This window comes from Oryx dammah, unplaced genomic scaffold (genome assembly GCF_014754425.2).
Source record: "Oryx dammah isolate SB20612 unplaced genomic scaffold, SCBI_Odam_1.1 HiC_scaffold_23, whole genome shotgun sequence".
Classification (NCBI taxonomy): Eukaryota; Metazoa; Chordata; class Mammalia; order Artiodactyla; family Bovidae; genus Oryx; species Oryx dammah.
In genome coordinates, this window is record NW_024070207.1 from 89,888,692 (window position 1) to 89,907,703 (window position 19,012).

General features: G+C 36.8%; 1 protein-coding gene across 9 annotated transcripts in view; it reads right to left on the reverse strand.

Moving 5' to 3' along the window:
- Positions 1 to 19,012, reverse strand: part of KDM6A (lysine demethylase 6A) — a 182,319-nt gene that overhangs the window by 104,638 nt on the left and 58,669 nt on the right. For all 9 annotated transcript variants that reach the window (XR_005725456.1, XR_005725455.1, XM_040266144.1 and 6 more), the window contains exons 3-4: positions 16,953 to 17,061; positions 5,625 to 5,674 (exon numbers count right to left, since the gene is read on the reverse strand). Coding sequence is in view for 7 of the 9 variants with exons in the window: in XM_040266144.1 (XP_040122078.1) it covers positions 5,625 to 5,674; positions 16,953 to 17,061 (159 nt within the window). In the remaining 2 variants the exon portion in view is untranslated. The remainder of the gene's footprint in view (positions 1 to 5,624; positions 5,675 to 16,952; positions 17,062 to 19,012) is intronic.

A 19,012-nucleotide genomic window follows, 5' to 3' on the forward strand; every position in this document is an offset into this window, starting at 1 on the left:
ATCTTACAGCCTTAAATAACTTGTTACACATTTTCATAAAAGAATGTAATACTTTGCTCAATCAATTTATACAGAATCGTTTCCTTAATACAGTCCAAACTACCTTTTGGACAACACAGTTCCTAGTTACAATAATACATAGCAAAAGAGGTTATTAAAGCTCATTACATCAATCAGGTCCAAAGTTATAGCAACAGAGCAGAAGTTCTGCTTCCATGAAACTAATACAACATTGTAAATCAACTATACTCCCCTCCCCCCCAAAAAAACCAAAACTCTGCTTCCAAAGTCTAGGCATAGTATTGTACAGTGATCATGAAATCAGGCTAGAGCGGCCATCACTCTAGCCACTTGTCACATCACTCTAGCCACTTGGCTTGTCACTACTGACTCACAAAACAAGTTAACTGAGTCATAATTTCATAGGGTTCTTTTGAGGAATTAAGATCATACATGTAAAATACTTAAAATAACAACCTGACACTTGGGGTATTTGTGAGAAGTAAAGGAGGCAATGTATCTATCACCAACAACAAAACATATCTAGTGCATGGTAATTGCTCAATGGATAGAATATGATACATAAAATTCTCAGTAAGTCTCACATGCTGTAAAAAAAAAAATTACACTTTAAAGATAAGAAGATTCAAAAGCAAAAGAGAGTTGTGGACAAGACTACTCAAATCCCATGCAACATAAGCAGAGGATTTCAGGAGTAGTAAACGGAACCTGGAGACAGCCTGAATCACTCAAGCAAGAAGCTCAGCATGGTGATAGGCTGTCATGGTCGATATTAAAAATGAACAATGAAGTTGCAATGCTGGCAATCATTTAATTAGAGCAGAGCTGGCAGGTGCTGAAATGATGAAAATAGCTATGGATGTGCCTTTCTGAGGAAGAGCCCTGGATAAAGATACTTGTGTTTAATTTTCTTAAAATCTAGACTACAGAACTCCTGCTACCAGTGCAGCAGTCAAGCTGAGAGTTTTTCCCTTTCCTACTTAAGTTCATACTTACACTCCCCATTATCCAGGGAAAAATTTTAAGTGAAACAAGGTTTTCACAGCATACAGACATTAAGTCCCTTATTTACCAATAATAGGAATTAATTTCTATTATTAATATAGTCTATTTTGCAACAACATTGTTTGCAGTCCTATTATCATGATACAGACAAAATAAGACATTTCGCAGCCTCTCTTGCAGCTGAAAGTTTTCAAATTACTACATTCTCGTGAGATGTGTATGAAGGGATGTGTAAAATCTCATGATTCCCTTCAAAGAAAGGGCTGTTGCATTCTGCTTTCTCTTCCTCTGCCCAGGTCCTTGGAATGTAGAACCAGCTCCTAGGCATTAGATAAAGACAACTCAAGAAAGAAAAAATATAGACCAATTTCAATTATGAACAAAGATGCAAAAATGTTACATATTAGCAATCCCAATCCACATATAACTAACAACAATAAAAACTTACTGCTAATTTGAATTTACTTCAGAAATGCAAGACTGATTTAAGGAGAAAAAACATAAAATTATCTCAAAGGATACCGGAAAAGTATTTTCATACAAAAGAAAAACGCTGACTTTAAACCAAAAATTTTTGAAGTTAGTTGTCATTAGAGTAAGGATGTTCATTTTCATTCTTAGATTGTTATTTACTAAAAAGAAAAAAAAGAACTTTAATCATACTTCGAACATTTAAAGCAATGTAAATTACACCTCAAAAGAGCTGGAAAGAAAAATCAGCTATTTCTGTGGAGTTAATTAGTTTATATGGAAAAACAAGCAACAAAGAAAGGACAGTCAGGGAAACCCTAAAAACAACAATGGGGAAAGGATGTTGTAGCAGTACCATATACATACTGTATATGTAGTATGAACACGGGCTTCCCTGGTGGCTCAAAAGGTAAAGAATCCGCCTGCAATGTGGGAGACCTGGATTCAATTCCTGGGTTGGGAAGATCCCGTGGAGGAGGACATGGCAACTCACTCCAGTATTCTTGCCTGGAGAATCCCCACAGACAGGGGAGGCTGGTGGGCTACAGTCCATTGGGTTGCAAAAAGTCGGACGCAACTGAGCAACTAAGCACAGTATAAACATATTGCAAAACCTCTATAAGTAAAATAGTATAGCATTAATTCATGCACAGACTAATGAAATAGACCAGAAAGTGAAAGTGAAGTCGCTCAGTCGTGTCTGACTCTTTGCAACCCCATTATAGCCCACCAGTCTCCTTCATCCATGGGATTCTCCAGGCAAGAACACTGGAGTGGGTTGTCATCTCCTGCTCCAGGGGATCTTCCCAACCCAGGGATCGAACCTGGGTCTCCTGCCTTGTAGGCAGACACTTTACCCTCTGAGCCACCAGCGAAGTCCATGAAATAGACCAGAGAAACTATAAGTAGACAAATCTGCATATGAAAATTTACCATACAACTAAGGCAACATCTCAAATTAGTAGGGAAAAGATGAATTTTTTTTTAAACAATATATTGTATTGAGATAATTAAACATAGGAAAAGAATAAACTTAGATGTTCCTCACACTACAAATTAGGGATAAATCCCAAATGGATCAAGACTTAAATTAAAAACCTAAAACCATTCAAGTACTAAAAGAAAATGTAGGTGATCTGTCTAACATCTGGAAGTAAGAAAAAACTATCTTATGATTCAAGATGCAGATGCAATTTAGGAAATACTGAAAAATTTGACTAGACAGAAATAACTTCTGCATGGGCAAAAACAAATACAAAAGCAAATTAAAACAAGAGGAAAACTGCAACTTTTATCACAGATAAAGGATAAATATGTATCATACATAAAATATAGCTATATAAAACAGAGAAAGAAAACAACAGTCCAACTGAAAAACTGGGGAGATGAACAAATATTTTAAAGAAAATACAAATAGTCTTTAAACTTCAATTAAAAATTCAATTAATAAAATGCAAGTTAAAATGACATCAGATTTCACAAGAAGTCTGACACAGATTTTCTTAGTTAAGACCAAAGAAAAACAAGAGAACTGAAATGAGTGGCTCACACAGTGTGTACCACTCACTAAGTTCACAGCAATCCCACTTATACCAAAGAACCACTAACAAAAATACAAAAAGAAACTTGTACTATTTACTGCAGTACTATCTGTACTAAAGAAACTGACTGAATGGAAGAAATCACCATGACATGAGATTAGGCAAAGGTTTCTTAGCTACAAAACCAAAAACACAAGCAATGAAAGAAACAGTTGAAAAATTGGATATCATCACAATTTAAAATTTTTGCACTTCAAACTATACTGTTGAGACAGCGAAAAAATAAGCCACAGGTTTTGAGAAAATATTTGCAAACTATATCCAATAAAGGCTTGTATCCAGAATGTACAAAGAACTCTTACAACACACTAATTTAAAAAAATGTAAAAATCAGCAAAGGATTTAAATAGGCATTTCATCAAACAATATATACAAACAGCTAATGTGGTCGTTAAACAATGCTCAACATCAGTCATTAGGAAAATGCAAATAAAAACTATAATAAGATACTATTCCATATCCACTACAAGGGCTACACTCAAAAGCTGGACAATTTCTAGTGTTGGTGAGGATATGGACAAATCAAAACCCTCAAACATTGTCAGTGATAATGTTAAATGTTACAGTTACTCTAGAAAACAATTCTGGCAGTTTCTCAAAATGTTAAATATAAATTTATTTATAACCTGGCAATTCTATTCCTGATTATTTACCAAAGAGAACTAAAACTATATGTCCACACAAAAATTCATATACAGATATTCACAGGGGCAGTATTCACAACAGTTAAAAAATGGAGACAACTAAAATGCTCATCAACTGATGAATAAAAAATATGTGGTATAGTCACACAATGGAGTATTAATAGATAATAAAAAGGAATGAAGTATTAATACATGCTACACAAGAATCAAACTTAAAAATATATGCTTAGTAAAAGAAGTCAGTTACAAAAGACTGCATATTATGATTCCATTCATATGAAAATACCCAGAAAATACAAATACATACAAAGAGAAAGTAGATTAGTGTTTGCCAGGGATTGGGCAAGAGGTTTCGTTATGGTGAGATGGACAAGTCCTAAAATTACTGGTTATGGCTGTACAACTCTGGAAATTTACTAAAAGTCACTGAATCGCAAAATTAAAGCAGGTGAACTTTGCAGTATTTAATTATACTTTAATAAGCTTTGAAAAGGCTAGAAAAGATATCAATACATTTTTTTAAATTATCAAAATATACTATTAAAACCTCTACATGTCAAAAACAAAGATAAATTAGGCAACATTAAAAAAAATAAAATGCACCTTAAAAATCTGAAATGGCAATTCAGATGAAGAAACCCCACTGATCAGTAAGCTTATACTTAAAAGTAAATATGATATGAAAGATTCATCTGTCCAGGCACTGCTTAAACTAAGAAAATAGATTATTTCATTGCTGTGTACAGTTCTTCATTTAGGTATCAGGGGTCCGGGATGGGGGACATGTACACCAGTGGCTGATTCATGTTAATGTATGGCAAAACCCAACACAATAGTGTAAAGTAATTAGCCTCCAATTAAAATAAATAAAGTTTTTTTAAAATGGTTAGCTTCAGTTTTCTCAGAGCTCCAATTATAGACAGACTATAGCAATAAAGATTTTCATTTTGCCTTCCCTTTTCAACCTAATACACCCATCTTCAAACTTCTTTTCTACCTAAGTACCAACTTAAGAAAAATCATTTGTTGCCATTTGGTTTTGCTGGCTTTAACTTCCACACTTGGGATCATCTTTGGCCAATAAATTAATTGAGAATAAACTAATTCTTTCAATATAAGATAATCAAAATCACTGCAGACGGTGACTGCAGCCACGAAATTAAAAGACACTTGCTCCTTGGAAGAAAAGCTATGACTAACCTAGACAGCATATTAAAAAGCAGAGACACTATTTGCTGTCAAAGGTCTGTCTAGTCAAAGCTATGGTTTTTCCAGTAGTCATGTATGGATGTGAGAGTTGGACTATAAAGAAAGCTGAGCACCGAAGAATGGATGCTCTTGAACTGTGGTGTTGGAGGAGACTCGAGAGTCCCTTGGACTGCAAGGATATCCAACCAGTCCATCCTAAAGGAAATCAGTCCTGAATATTCACTGGAAGGACTCATTCTGAAGCTGAAGCTCCAATACTTTGGCCACCTGATGAGAAGAACTGACTCCTTGGAAAAGACCCTGATGCTGGGAAAGATTGAAAGTGGGAAGAGAAGGGGACGACAGAGGATGAGATGGTTGGATGGTATCACCGACTCGATGGACATGAGTTGGAGCAAGCTCCAGGAGTTGGTGAAGGACAGGGAAGCCTGGCGTGCTGCAGTCCATGGGGTCGCAGAGTTAGACACAACTGAGCAACTGAACTGAATCACGTAAGACAGAGCAAATCAAAAACACTCATTTTTCTTTTTCCAATCCCTTTTTCCTAGAATAGTTTCAATTAACAAAACAAAAAAGCAAGAGCACAATTTGTTTTGAGTATAACCAGCAGTGATCTGCCAGAGAAGAGAAGGGGAGCGAAGAGAAGGGTAGGGGCATGCAAATGTGCACTAACCTTCCAGTAGTCAGATTGTAAACTGTAGTACCTCTGGTATGCAGATAATGCTGAAAGAGAGAAAATAAGCATGAGTCACAATTCTGTCCCATTTCAAAATCAATTAATACAAGTTTCAAGAAACATTAAAACAGAACTCCCACCATAGCCACCTCCGAGCAGACATTGATATTTAAAATCAAACAATTTAGAACTCGGGGACATCCCTACTCATAGTCAGACAAGGTAACAAATGTCAAATATACAGGAGTTCAAGGAAGTAAAACCATGGTCACATTTCTTGAACAGAATCCAGGCAACCTCTTGAATGAATCAACCTGACCTTCCTCAGAGACCAAATCTGACAAACGGATTAATATTCTAGAATGTGATGAGTCATTTGTTTGAACAAGTGATCTCACTTCCAAAAGTGACTTAAGAGCTCAACCACCTCAAAGAGCAAAGGAACTACAGTTGACTACTGAACAACACAGAGGATAAGGGGCACTGACCTCTGCACAGTAGAAAAGCTTCGTATAACTTATAGTCGACCCTCTATATTTGCAGCTCTACATCCTTCGATTTAACCAACCACAGATCATGTAGTACCTGTAGTATTTACTACTGAAAAATTTTCATGTGTAAGTGGACCTGTTAAGTTCAAACCCCTGTGTTCAAGGGTCGACTGTATTCCTTTTGTGCTGTTTCCTTTCATATGATCAACAAAAAATCCAGTCCACAATTACCTTACTCTAAACTCCAACTCAATTCCAAAATAGGGCATCTCATACCCCTAAATCCATCTTAAGGTGTAACAGGCTCTGGAAACAATTACAGTACAGTTGTCCTTTGGTAGCTGCAGTGAATTAGTCCCAGGACCATCAAAGATACCAAAATCCACTGTGATCAAATCCCACAGTCAGCCTTGCATGTGCAGACTCCACATCCACAAGTCATAAACACGGTAGGGCATATATGTACTGAAAAAAACTCTCATGTAAGGGGACTTGCACAGCTCAAAGCCATGCTGTTGAATGGTCAACTGCAGCTCTTATCAATCCAAAAACTCAGCGTGAAGTGAAAGTTGCTCAGTCGTGTCTGACTCTTTGTGACCCCATGCTATACAGTCCATGGAATTCTCCAGGCTAGAATACTGGAGTGGGTAGCCCTTCCCTTCTCCAGGGGACCTTCTCAACCCCAGGAATCAAACCCAGGTCTCCCGCATTGCAGGCAGATTTTTTTACCAGCTGAGCCACCAGGGAAGACCAGTGAGGAGGAGGTAAAGTTATACATGCACATTAGAATTGAGAGAGAGACCTTTTTATAAAAAACTCATGAGCAGTAAGTCATGGGGATGTAATGTACAGCAAGATGACTATAATTAATAATACTATATTGCATATTTGTAGCTACTCAGAGTAAATCTTAAAAGCTTTCATCACAAGGGGAGAAAATTGTCACTGTATATGGTGACAAATGTTAACAAGACTTCCTATGATCATTCCACAGTATATGCAAATATCAAATCATGTTATACACCTGAAACTCAGTTATATATTAATTATACCTCAATCTGCAAAAAGAATTAACATTTTCAAATAAAATTTTCAACAAGTGCAATAATTTTGTGTGTGTATATGGCGGGGGGGGCGGGTGGGGAGAGGAGTTTGGAACAGAGAAAGGTTTATTGCAGGGCCAAGTAAGAACAGGGCAGTTCATGCTCAAAAGACCTGAACTCCCTGCCTTTTCTTGTTGTTGTATTTTTTGTTTAATTGGAGGATAATTGCTTTACAATAGTTTCTGCTATGTAACAATATGAACCAGCTGTAAGTATACATATATCACTCCCTACCGTCTTGGGCCTCCCTCCTACCTGCCCCCCACATCCCTCTTAGGTCACCACAAAGTAAGATTTCCAACAAGTGTAATAAAATTCTACACTGATAAAAATGGGGTGGGTAGAAATTAATATCTAAAATCCAAAGTATAATGTTTTCATACTGTTTATCAATAAGCTGCCAAAATGAATACCATATAGAGAACTTTCTGAGTATGTACCAATTAGAGAAGCATCACCCCAATCATCATCACATATTTGAACAAATAACTTATTTGAATAATGTTCATCTTTTTTGCACAAAGATGATGCCAACGAACCACTGAAAAGACATTTAGATTGTAATTTTTCCAGCTTTGAGGAAGAGTTGATTTCAAGCCATCTTCTGTTTTCTAGTTCTTTATACAGGAGTGTAGGTAGCTCATAAAGATCAATGATTAACTGTTTTCTAAAAAGAAAAGCAAACCAACTTATCAGGCTACACAGAGGAGTCAAACAAGGTTTGACTGGTTTTATAGAGGACAATCATGGAAAAGGTGTTTTCTCTACTAGATGTAAACAAGGAAGCATGTGTCACCAACTGCCACAAGGGAAACTGGTCTTAAGGTGAAGCCCATAGAGTAAGATGGAAAGTACCTGGATGCTTCTAGACTTTGAACTATGTCCAGTGCACAACTTGCCTATGAACTTTCAACTTCACATGTGAGGGAATGAATCTCCCTACTGTTTAAGCTAGAATCAAGTCTTCAATATTTTTGCCTAAAAACATTCTAACCAGGAGAAGTCAAGGTCCCTGACAATTTTGTGCAGTCACCATACCAAACCTGGACTGCCCCTTTAATAGGAATTTCAACAAACTTGGAGGATATGTTTCCAATAATCTGAGTAACAATATACATTACATGATTTCATAAAATACCCATTTTTTAGAATTTGAAGAGCCCTTACAAAAACAGTACGATGTCCTCCAAAGTAACTAAAAGTGAAGTATAAGAAGCCCCTGTGATTACCAATTGGGAGATGATGAACTGAAAAATAAATATAAGCCCTCAAGTTCAAAGAAACAAACGTAAATGCTCCAAACTGCAAGTACAGATTTATAAGTAAGACACTTCTTCAATGAACATTTGTTATCTTTCCATTTACTTACACAGTTTTCAACCATTAGGGTGGGTGTGTGTGGGTGTGGGTGTGTGGTGTGTATAAGCACTATGTTCAGTCACTCAGTCATGTCCGACTCTATGTGACCCCATAGACTGTAGTCCCCAGGCTACTCTGTCCATGCAATTTTCCAGGCAAGAATACTTAAGTGGGTTGTCATTTCCTACTCCAGAGGATCTTGGCAGGTGGATTCTTTACCACTAGTGCTACCTGGGAAGCCCACTCAACAATTATACATCGCTCCAGTAGGCCTAGGATCCTATTTTAAGAAAAGACTTTAACATATTAAACACGTTTCCTAATCCAAACAAATCGTTAAAACTTTACAAGCACCCGTATCACCAGAGTCTCTCCAGTGAAATTCTTTTAACCAAAGCACAATCCTTATTTCTAATCTTTAAGTCAGCTACCTATCATGAAAATAAATTCCTACTACACTATAACTAGATTTTCCTGAACTCCTTAATAGAAAATGAGGGAAATTATTTATTTGAACATCCTTATATTGCAAGGAGATCCAACCAGTCCATTCTGAAGGAGATCAGTCCTGGGTGTTCTTTGGAAGGAATGATGTTGAAGCTGAAACTCCAATACTTGGGCCACCTCATGCAAAGAGTTGACTCATTGGAAAAGACCCTGATGCTGGGAGGGATTGGGGGCAGGAGGAGAAGGGGACGACAGAGGATGAGATGGCTGGATGGCATCACGGACTCGATGGATGTGAGTCTAAGTGAACTCCGGGAGTTGGTGATGGACAGGGAGGCCTGGAGTGCTGCGATTCATGGGGTCACAAAGAGTCAGACACGACTGAGCGACTGAACTGAACTGATATTGCTTAAAAACCAGTTTCAGGATTGTAGCATGTCTAACAGCTTTTCCTTCCCTAAACCACCTAATCTTCACTTTGTGATTCTAAGTTATTTATTGGCTTAAGAAGTCCTCGTTCATAACTAGGAAATCTTAACAGTACCTTAGGCAAGACTGCCATTTTCTTCTGCCACTTAACCAAGAATGGTGTCCTCAAACATATTAATTTCAACTCTCTATCAACTAATTTCCAAAGCTCAGATCTTTTTAATCCTCGAAATCGAGTTCATTTATAGACTTAAAATTACTTTTTAAAAATAATTTTGAATTTTATTTTTAAATAAGTCCATATTTAGTCTCTGTAGATTATTTAAAATGGGAAAAATATAATGAACTTAAATTATTATAGAAAACTGGCAAAATTTAACAAAGGAACCGGGTCTTTAAAAAGTAAATGCAAAAGAAAACAAAAAGAAAAAAATAAACACAAATGAGAAGTTAAATTTAACTTTTATAACAACTTAACAGTTCTGTAATCTTTCTCACTCTCTTTTATTTTGTCCTTTACTTCATAAAAACAGGAGGAAGAGTGGAATCAAACAAGCAAATTGTCAAGGATAAAAGAATCACCTACACAGTTGGGAGAAGTGCTACACACACTCATCTGCCCTTTAACTTCACAATTGTGCTATACCATTTTTATGTATGAAAATGATGAAACTAAACAGTAACAGTAATACTCTGTAGTGTTAAGAAAAATACTCAACAGTGGCAAGAATTCAAGAAAACAAGCAGTTTTATTATTCTACTGGTACTATAAGTATAAATTGGCAAAAATTTTTGTAGCATAATTTAGCACTATCCATCAAAACTGTGTGTGTGTGTGTGTGTATATACATTCTTTCACTCAGTGTAATTTACCACTTCAAGCTATCCTTCTAAGAATATAAACACAGATCTGTGCAAAAAGTTACAAGGACAGATAACACAATGAGTATATAGTCTACGTGTTCAATAGGGAACTCTTCTACCTATATGATAGAATACTATGCAGGGAACTGAAATGTAAATTACAAAGCATGTTTTTAAGACAGAGATTAACCTGACACACTATGCTAAAGTTGCAGCATTTAGTTCAACTTTAAATATTGAAAGCTTACTGTTAATAGAAAAGCCTCTAAAGATTTACATCTAAATGTTTTTTAGGACTTCCCTGGTGGTCCAGTGGTTGGGAGTTTAGCTGCCAACACAAAGGACAGGGGTTTTATCCCTGGTCCAGGAGGATTCCACATGCTGCAGAGCAACTAAGCCTGCGCCTCACAACTATTGAGCCTATGCTCCGCAACAAGAGAAGCCACCACAATGAGAAGCCTGTGCACTGCAACTACAGAAAGCCTGTGTGCAGCAACGACGACCCAGTGCAGCCAAAATAAATACATAAAATTTTAAATTTCTTTTTAAAAAAGATTTGCCTTGGCAGTTCTCTGGCAACCCAATGCTGAGGACTCCATGCTTCCATTGCAGGGGACACAGGTTCGACTGCTGGTTCAGGAATTAAGATCCCACATGCAACATGGCATGGCCAAAAAAAAAAAAAAGTGCCTATAGTAGTGTGGCCAAAAAAAAAAAAAAAGATTTGCCTCTAAATGATAAAATACATTAAGGCATTCCTATAATATTTCTTAACTATTCTTAGGTAGCTTGCACCAAGCTAGATGCAGTGAAATACATGTAACAAAATACATGGTTCATGCTCTCAAGCTGTTTACTTTTTATGGTTATATGTATTCTAATGCTTTTCTGTCAACAATGAACATATTATTTGTGTAAATGTTAAAAAAAAAAAGTGTACTTTTTGTGTTAAACTTAGAAGATGGTCAAGATTATCAAACGAAGGTCACCAGAAAGGCCAACAGGATATGGTAGGGAAAAAAGCCATTTTAAGTAAACTTGGGTTCTAATCCTGACCTCACTGCTTCCTATAAGACTGACATCAAGGAATCTAATTCAAGCTATTTCCTTACAGTTCACAGGCAGCCCTAAAGTTTGTCAGTAAAAGAGAAAGATGTAACAAAGAACAAAAAGAGAAGTCCAAAGCCGTATTGTAACTCATTTGGAATTAAAAGAAAGATCTAGAGAAATAGAGCTGGAGAGTAAAGAGGGTCAAGATAAAAATGTAGTAGGTGACAGAGATTTTCTCATGCTTGGAAATATTATGGCTCTGAGTTAAGACTGTCAAAACAAGAGAAAAAGGGTGTACCTGATGACAAAATTCACACAGTACAGGAATGAAAAGAAACAACAACGTAGGTTAAGAGTGACGGCTTTGCTTGAAAAAATAAGTCTTCTTCAGAGTAAGATGCAAAAGAAATGCAAGAAGATCTAAAATTCAATCTATACTCATATTAGACTATGCACTAATTGCAGGCAGAACTCAGCGTTTCTCTTTTCATCCCTAAGCTAATGTGTAACACTATAGGCAGCAGGTTAGCTGCTCGTGGGTGAGTCTATGGGTATGGAAGGGAAGGGAAAGGAAAGAAGTACAAACAAACCTCTCAGTTGAACTAACCATCATCTTTAGGCCTAAATAAGCTGTGATTGCCTGAGATTATTAAGTCAACAGATCTTTGATTTATTTATTATATCTGAGGCTGAACTAAAAAGCTGTATTTATATCCTAGGATAAAAGAGACCTTAGAAAGTTTATACTATTTCACTGTTTATAAGTGACTGATGCACCGAGCTCTCTAGCACCTTTCTGCCTTCTCAAATCTATGACTGCCTTAAACACATCCTCTCCTATATGTAGCATTAATACACATTAACATTTGAAAAACCATTTGGATAGCATCACACAACAGACCTTTGTCCCTAAGATTAAACAAGCAAACGGGAAGCTGGAAAAGCAAAGAAACAAATCTGCAATCCTTTTACTCCCTTATCAGCATCTTTACTGAGGTTTCCAAGTCAAATTAATACATGTAGTGAAATCTCAGATTTACTACTTCTTCATTATTAAAGTAATATACTCTTCGAGATCTTTAATATCGCACATTTGGTTTACTACAAGAATCATCAAGTAGCTGTCTTATTTGTAGTCCTTCTATCTAGTCCTTTAAGTCCCCTCTAGTTCTTGAAATTACTACAAGCTCTGCTTGTTGTCTAAATATGGTGTTCTAATAACCTGGCTTATGGTCACTAATTTTCTTCCTTGGGTTATTTCTCAATTGTATTTTCTAATTCTAAGCCATAAATGTGTGTGTGTAAAGTCGCTTCAGTCATGTCCGACTCTTTGCAACCCCATGGATTGCAGCCTGCCAGGCTGCTTGTCCATAGGATTCTCCAGGCAAGAATACTGGAGTTGGGTTACCATGTCCTCCTCCAGGGGAGCTTCCTGACTCAGGGATCAAACCCACGTCTCTCATATCTCCTGCATTGGCAGGCGGTTTCTTTACCACTAGCACCACCTGGGAAGCCACAAATAGACTGAACAAAATCAATGATTCTCGAATGGTGTATACATATATACACACACAATAGGATGGATTGTTGTCATTCTACCCAAGAAACACAGAAAGATAGGGGGTAAAAAAAGCTTGCCAACTCTAACTTACCACATAAGCAATTCCTGGCATGTAACTTGCCCTAGCTATTTATAACTGGGCTTCCCAGGTGGAGCTAGTGGTCAAGAACTCGCCTGCCAATGCAGGAGACATAAGAGACACAGGTTCAATCCCTGGGTCAGGAAGATTTTCAGGAAGCTATTTATAATTACTGAGGAACTAAAACAACCAAAACCTATTTTGCTCAAAAGTTACAGACACTGCAACAAAGGACCAATTAGTTGAGGGAAGGAAGAAAGGGAGAAAAATCTATCATCGGGTACAATTTCAGGGAAACTTTCAGCTCACCACAAACCATGAAGAAATTATTTGTAAAAAGTTTCAAGGTTTTTATACTAATATCAGGAATGATTATTATATCTCCTTCAATAAATATTTTTACTTCTGGAATTTTTACTATCTATACACCAAGTCTCTTAAAATATAATTTCTATGTTTTCATGTTGCTGTGTATTCTGAGGTACTTTACTACTTGATTTTTTAAGCAATCTACAATGACTATTCTCTCTTATAATTTTCCATACATATTCACAAATATTTACATATAATTTCTATTAATTAAACTGCTCCTATAATCCATCACATATATTCACAAGAATACATACTCCTGTCCTTCAGCCCTGGTCTCTCAGGGGTTCTTCAACCCAAAGAAGAGAAATCACAGTACCATCTACATGGCTTAAGTCTATCTGACAGCCCCATGAACTGTTTAGTTCAGCTGAGGGTGATGGTTTAGCTATGGGTGTAGGAGTGGAAAGGAGGTATGGTAGACACTTAAAAACCATTCAAATCCCGTTTCAAGGAAGACCTGTTGGCAGTCATGCCTACAAAAGAGAGCTTCTAGCAGTGACCGCTCTAAGCTGCAGAGAGCAACCCTGCCTGAGGTCACACTTCTTTCCACGTCCAAAATGGAATGGATGGATTATAAAGGCATGAAGGGACTTCCCTGGTGGTCCAGTGGTTAAGAATCTGCCTTTCAATGCAAGGAATGCAGGTTCAATCCCTGGTAGGGAATCCAAGATCCCGCATGCCTCGGGGCAACTAAGTCCATGAGCCAACTAAACTAAGACCCCCAATGCAGCCTAGACAGACAGACAGACTGACCGACAAGACAAGATAGATGAAAAAGGCCTGGTCATCATGACCCAACTTGTGATAGCTTTCTGAAAGACCATTCTAGCTCCAGAGCTCTCCATGGAGTTGACCAAGGCTGTCACAGCTTAACTTCTTCCTCTGTCCAATTCTGGTTCCATTTCCCACCTTCCACATAAGTGTTGATCCTAAAGGTACTCCTTTCTAAACATCTTGTAAGCTAAACTCACTTCAGAGGAATCCAACCAACATGAGGCTAAGTGCAATGAGCCTCCATCTTCCATTTTCCCACAATTCTCTACCCTATTACTTTTTTTAGGATAAATTCCTAGAAACCAAATGGCCAAATCAAGTGACAGAAATTTTTTAGTTCTTCATAAATACTGCCAACTACAAGAGTTAAAAAAGGGCCTGTTTTCCATCTACTCCAAATTCCTCTGAAATGACAGAAAAGATAATTTTTAATGAATAAATTCATAACAGAAATGATAACCGAAGTATACTATATACAGATCAGAAATTTTTAGAAATTCATCCTATCTTATCTTAAAGGAAGCAGATGAGATCAGAATAAGAAATAAGGGCAGAAAAACCACAGTACAAAATATTCACAAAACAGGTTCTACCACTTTCTACTACAAAAGTAGAAGCAGTTTTTCATAAGGAACCTCAAACTCAGAAAACTTCACATACAAGAGGACTCAGAACAATATACAAAGAACTGTCCCTCAGAATAAACAGGGCTAGTAAATCTCCTACATAAATACATCTGAGCAGTTTACTCACATGTTCACTGAGTGGTTTATGTTTATTCCCCAAGAAGTTATGGTTTATAATCTGTTCTCTAAAAATAAACATTTAGCTGGAGCTGGGGAGGTTCTCATCTTGCAGTGCTTTCAATGAAAAAAGGAGGAAGTAGCCTTAAGGTAACAAATGACTCCATAAATTTGCAGTGATGGTGACGGTGTGTCTAAGTGGTTACTAGAGACTGGCTCTAGTCTGGGACTTATAGCAAGACAATGAAGAGAATGGATACAAAGAATTCAGTAATTAAGTATTTTTAAAGGATTTTTTTTTTTAAGTGGGAATGCGGTCAATAAAGCCTCAAGGATGAATTCAAACAACTCACATCTTATTTCCTAAGAAGCCATCAGCTTGAAATCTGAAATACAAATGTATGCCTCTGCATCCATTCTCTCCTTCCTCTTCTTCCTATTACAAACAACCAACCTACTGCCTACTTATCAATGGCCAGTTCATCTACACAGAAAGTAAATGGGTCACAGAGTAGATCTTTTCAAAGGCTTAAATCCTTAGGTTATCCTTCTCCTCTTCCATCTACTTAGATTATTCCTACCAACTAGGCTGTTAACACTGTCTAGTTGCAATACACCCCCATCCCACCTTCAAAACAAATATCCCCTAGACTTCTCATTACCTTCACAGACAAACATTTTATAAAAGGAAAACGCTGCTAAATCCATAGATGAATAAAGTTTTAAGAGCTAATATAAATAGTTTTTAAATGACCACTAAGCAATAAGGACATACAGCCTCATGCAAACCTAAGTCTGGGTCTCTGTCTATATGCTCTAAAACTAGTGCAGTCTCCAAGCACAAAGCGCAGCATTGAAAAATCAAACTGCACAGAACTCTGTATTATTTCTTTTGTATAATGGTTTCCTTTAAGTAACTGTTTTAATTAAAATTAAAACATCCAATAGATTAACTAATTGTTAATACCTATTATCCTGAAGTCATTTTCCTAAGTACTAACCAGTTTCACAGAGGAATCCCAAAACACCTGAGTAGCTAGTACTTCCTCCCCTCCTTTTACAGATTATAGACAGAAGCTTAGGGATATTTATATAATCTGTTAAAAGTAATGCAACTGAACCGTAGAGCTGAACAGGGAAATAACCCTAATTTCAAACTCCATGGTATACCTGTCTCAAAGTAAAATCACATTTTCATTAGGAAAGTATTTGACCTATTATAAAAGAGGCATAATTAAATATCAACAATCCTTTGCTCTAGCCCTGAAACAACCTTCTAGTTTTTCAGCCTACTAAATACATTTGTGGAAAACAAGCATAAGTCCATCCACTCCCATTAAAATGTTTACTATCATCAAAGTGTTAAAATGTTATTGGTTATAAAATGTTACTGGTTTGCTATGGATTTTTGCCTTTGGTACTGAGGTGTATGGTATTTGCGGGTGCTTTTAACTTCCCAAGTGGATAGTTAGTGGCCTGTGTCAGCAGCTTGGTAGCATAAAAAGGATGTATCTTGGGGACTACCTTCAGTTATTTAACTCACTTATTTCCAACAGGAAAAAAAATCTTCAAACGAATAAAAAAATGTTTTATCCACTGCTCAAGCTCATGTGTGACCATCTCTGTTACTTACCTTTATAATAACATGGCTACAGATCAGATTTTCATTCAAATATTTTCAAGCTAAAATGGAAGTTAAAAGATAAAGAAGAGAAATGCAGGGTTTGTGTTACTTTCCCAAACTTGTCCATCAATGACTCACTTTCTATTATGGTCAAGCCTTTAAAACACAGGTACCTTTCACATGGCTAAATAAAACAGCAGTACACATGTAGGTGGTTATCATTTAGCTGAATGGTCAACTTGCTGATTTACATGGAGTCGTGTGAACTTTTCCCATTTCCATTTTTTCTACTTTTTTTTCCTCATTGTTTAGGGGTGTTCATAAGCTTGCAATTTCTTAGAAGAATAGTAATACCTTCGACAGAGTACGATTACAATTATTTTGAATACATATATAAATCAAACAGTAATTAACAAGGGGAAAAATTACCTTTTGGATAATCTTCCAATAAGAGGTTGAAGTGACCTAATTGACAGAAGAAATCAGACTCCACTTTTCCTTCAGCTTTTAAGATTAGAGATTCGTAGCAGCGAACAGCCTAGGAAAAAAACACAAACATTTAAGAAAAAGACAAAACCCTAAAATGCATTTCCTTCCTGAGATTATGCATATAATCCTCCATTCAATCACCCAAGAAATCAATATATTTTATTTCTACCTCAGATACAGCCAAAGCATCAATCTTCTAAAATACCTACATGTTTATTAAAAGAGCCACTGCTGCTGTTACTGTTAAGTCACTTCAGTTGTGTCCGACTCTGTGTGACCCCATAAACGGTAGCCTGCCAGGCTCCGCCGTCCCCGGGATTCTCCAGGCAAGAACACTGGAGTGGGTTGCCATTTCCTTCTCCAATGCATGAAAGTGAAAAGTGAGAGTGAAGTCGCTCAGTCGTGTCCGACTCACTAATTATGGCATAAGTCCTTTTCCTATCTGTTATCTTTCAATTATCTTAACAATACACTTCAAACCCACCAACTCTTAACTCTATTCCTAATTTTACCCCCACTCCAATACATGCATATGTACTCACTCTTACTGCTTCTTCCCTAAAGAAAATCATATTTTAAGGATATCATTCTTTTTTTGTAATCCAAGAGTACAGGGAAAAAAATGAATGATGGGAAGAAGAGAATTCTGGAGTGTGACAAATTCCAGTTGTCATTAGCTACAGGAGATCCTAGGAAACTTATCCTCTCTGATTTTCAGTTTTAATAACACTCAAAAGGGCTTATTAAAGAATTAAAATTAGAAGACTTCTCTTAAGGGTTCATCACAGTGCTTAGCACTTAGTAATTGTTTCTCTACCTTCTACTTGCTGCTAAGTCTCTTCAGTTGTGTCCGACTCTGTGCAACCCCATAGACGGCAGCCCGCCAGGATCCCCCATCCCTGGGATTCTCCAGGCAAGAACGCTGGAGTGGGTTGCCACTTCCTTCTCCAATGCATGAAAGTGAAAAGTGAAAGTGAAGTCGCTCAGTCGTGTCCGACCCTCAGCGACCCCATGGACTGCAGCCTACCAGGCTCCTCCGTCCATGGGATTTTCTAGGCAAAAGTACTGGAGTGGGGTGCCACTGCCTTCTCCGCTGTTTCCTTATAAAAGAGTCTGAATGCTACACTGACATCTCAGAAATTACTATAATAGGTAAGAATGAAATTTCAAGATCCTCTTTATTTTAGCCATATATAATCTGATATTGCAGATGGTTAGAGTACAAAAATATAATTTACTTCTGTGTTTTTCATAATTTACTTTTGTGTTTTTAGTATCAATGAAATTTATAAAATTATAGGACTATGACAATTCTTAATTTTACACTAAATAGACTTTTAAAAGCTAAAAATGGCATAAATAAAGCTAGTTATAGTCTTTGTTTTTTTAAATCTTAGTAAGATATTTAGAAACTTTTGCTACTCCTCTCTGACAATTTCTTATGGATGATTAGCATTAACTTTACAAGCAAATAAAGTTTCATGGTGAAAAAGGATTCAAGAGATAAACATGAAGTTTTAATAATCTAAGCAAAAAGATGGCAATGTCCTATATGGCCTCTATCACCAAACACTGACACCACTACCATGGTACTCTATTACCTATCTTCCACTTCCCAAAAAACAAAGGAACACATCTACAGTGAGTACTATACACAACTCTGGTCATCACAAAACACACCAGGTCAAAATGAGAATGAACAATTCACATACCAATACACTTGGACTTGATGAAGAGATTCACAATAATTTCCAACAAAGCCAGCATGTACCTAAACCTACCAACTAAATGTTGATTGGTTGAAGATGATGCTGACAGAGGCAAATATCAAACGAAATGAAGAGGAGCAAAAAGGCAGAATAAAGATTCCAAGCACTCGTGTCACCATTTCATGGTGAAACCTCATGAATTCATTTGAAGTGTTTAAGGTAAACACTGACATTAGATACAAGGAAACAATTTTTTTAAAGCATTTAAAGGAAAGTAAATAAATGGAGCAA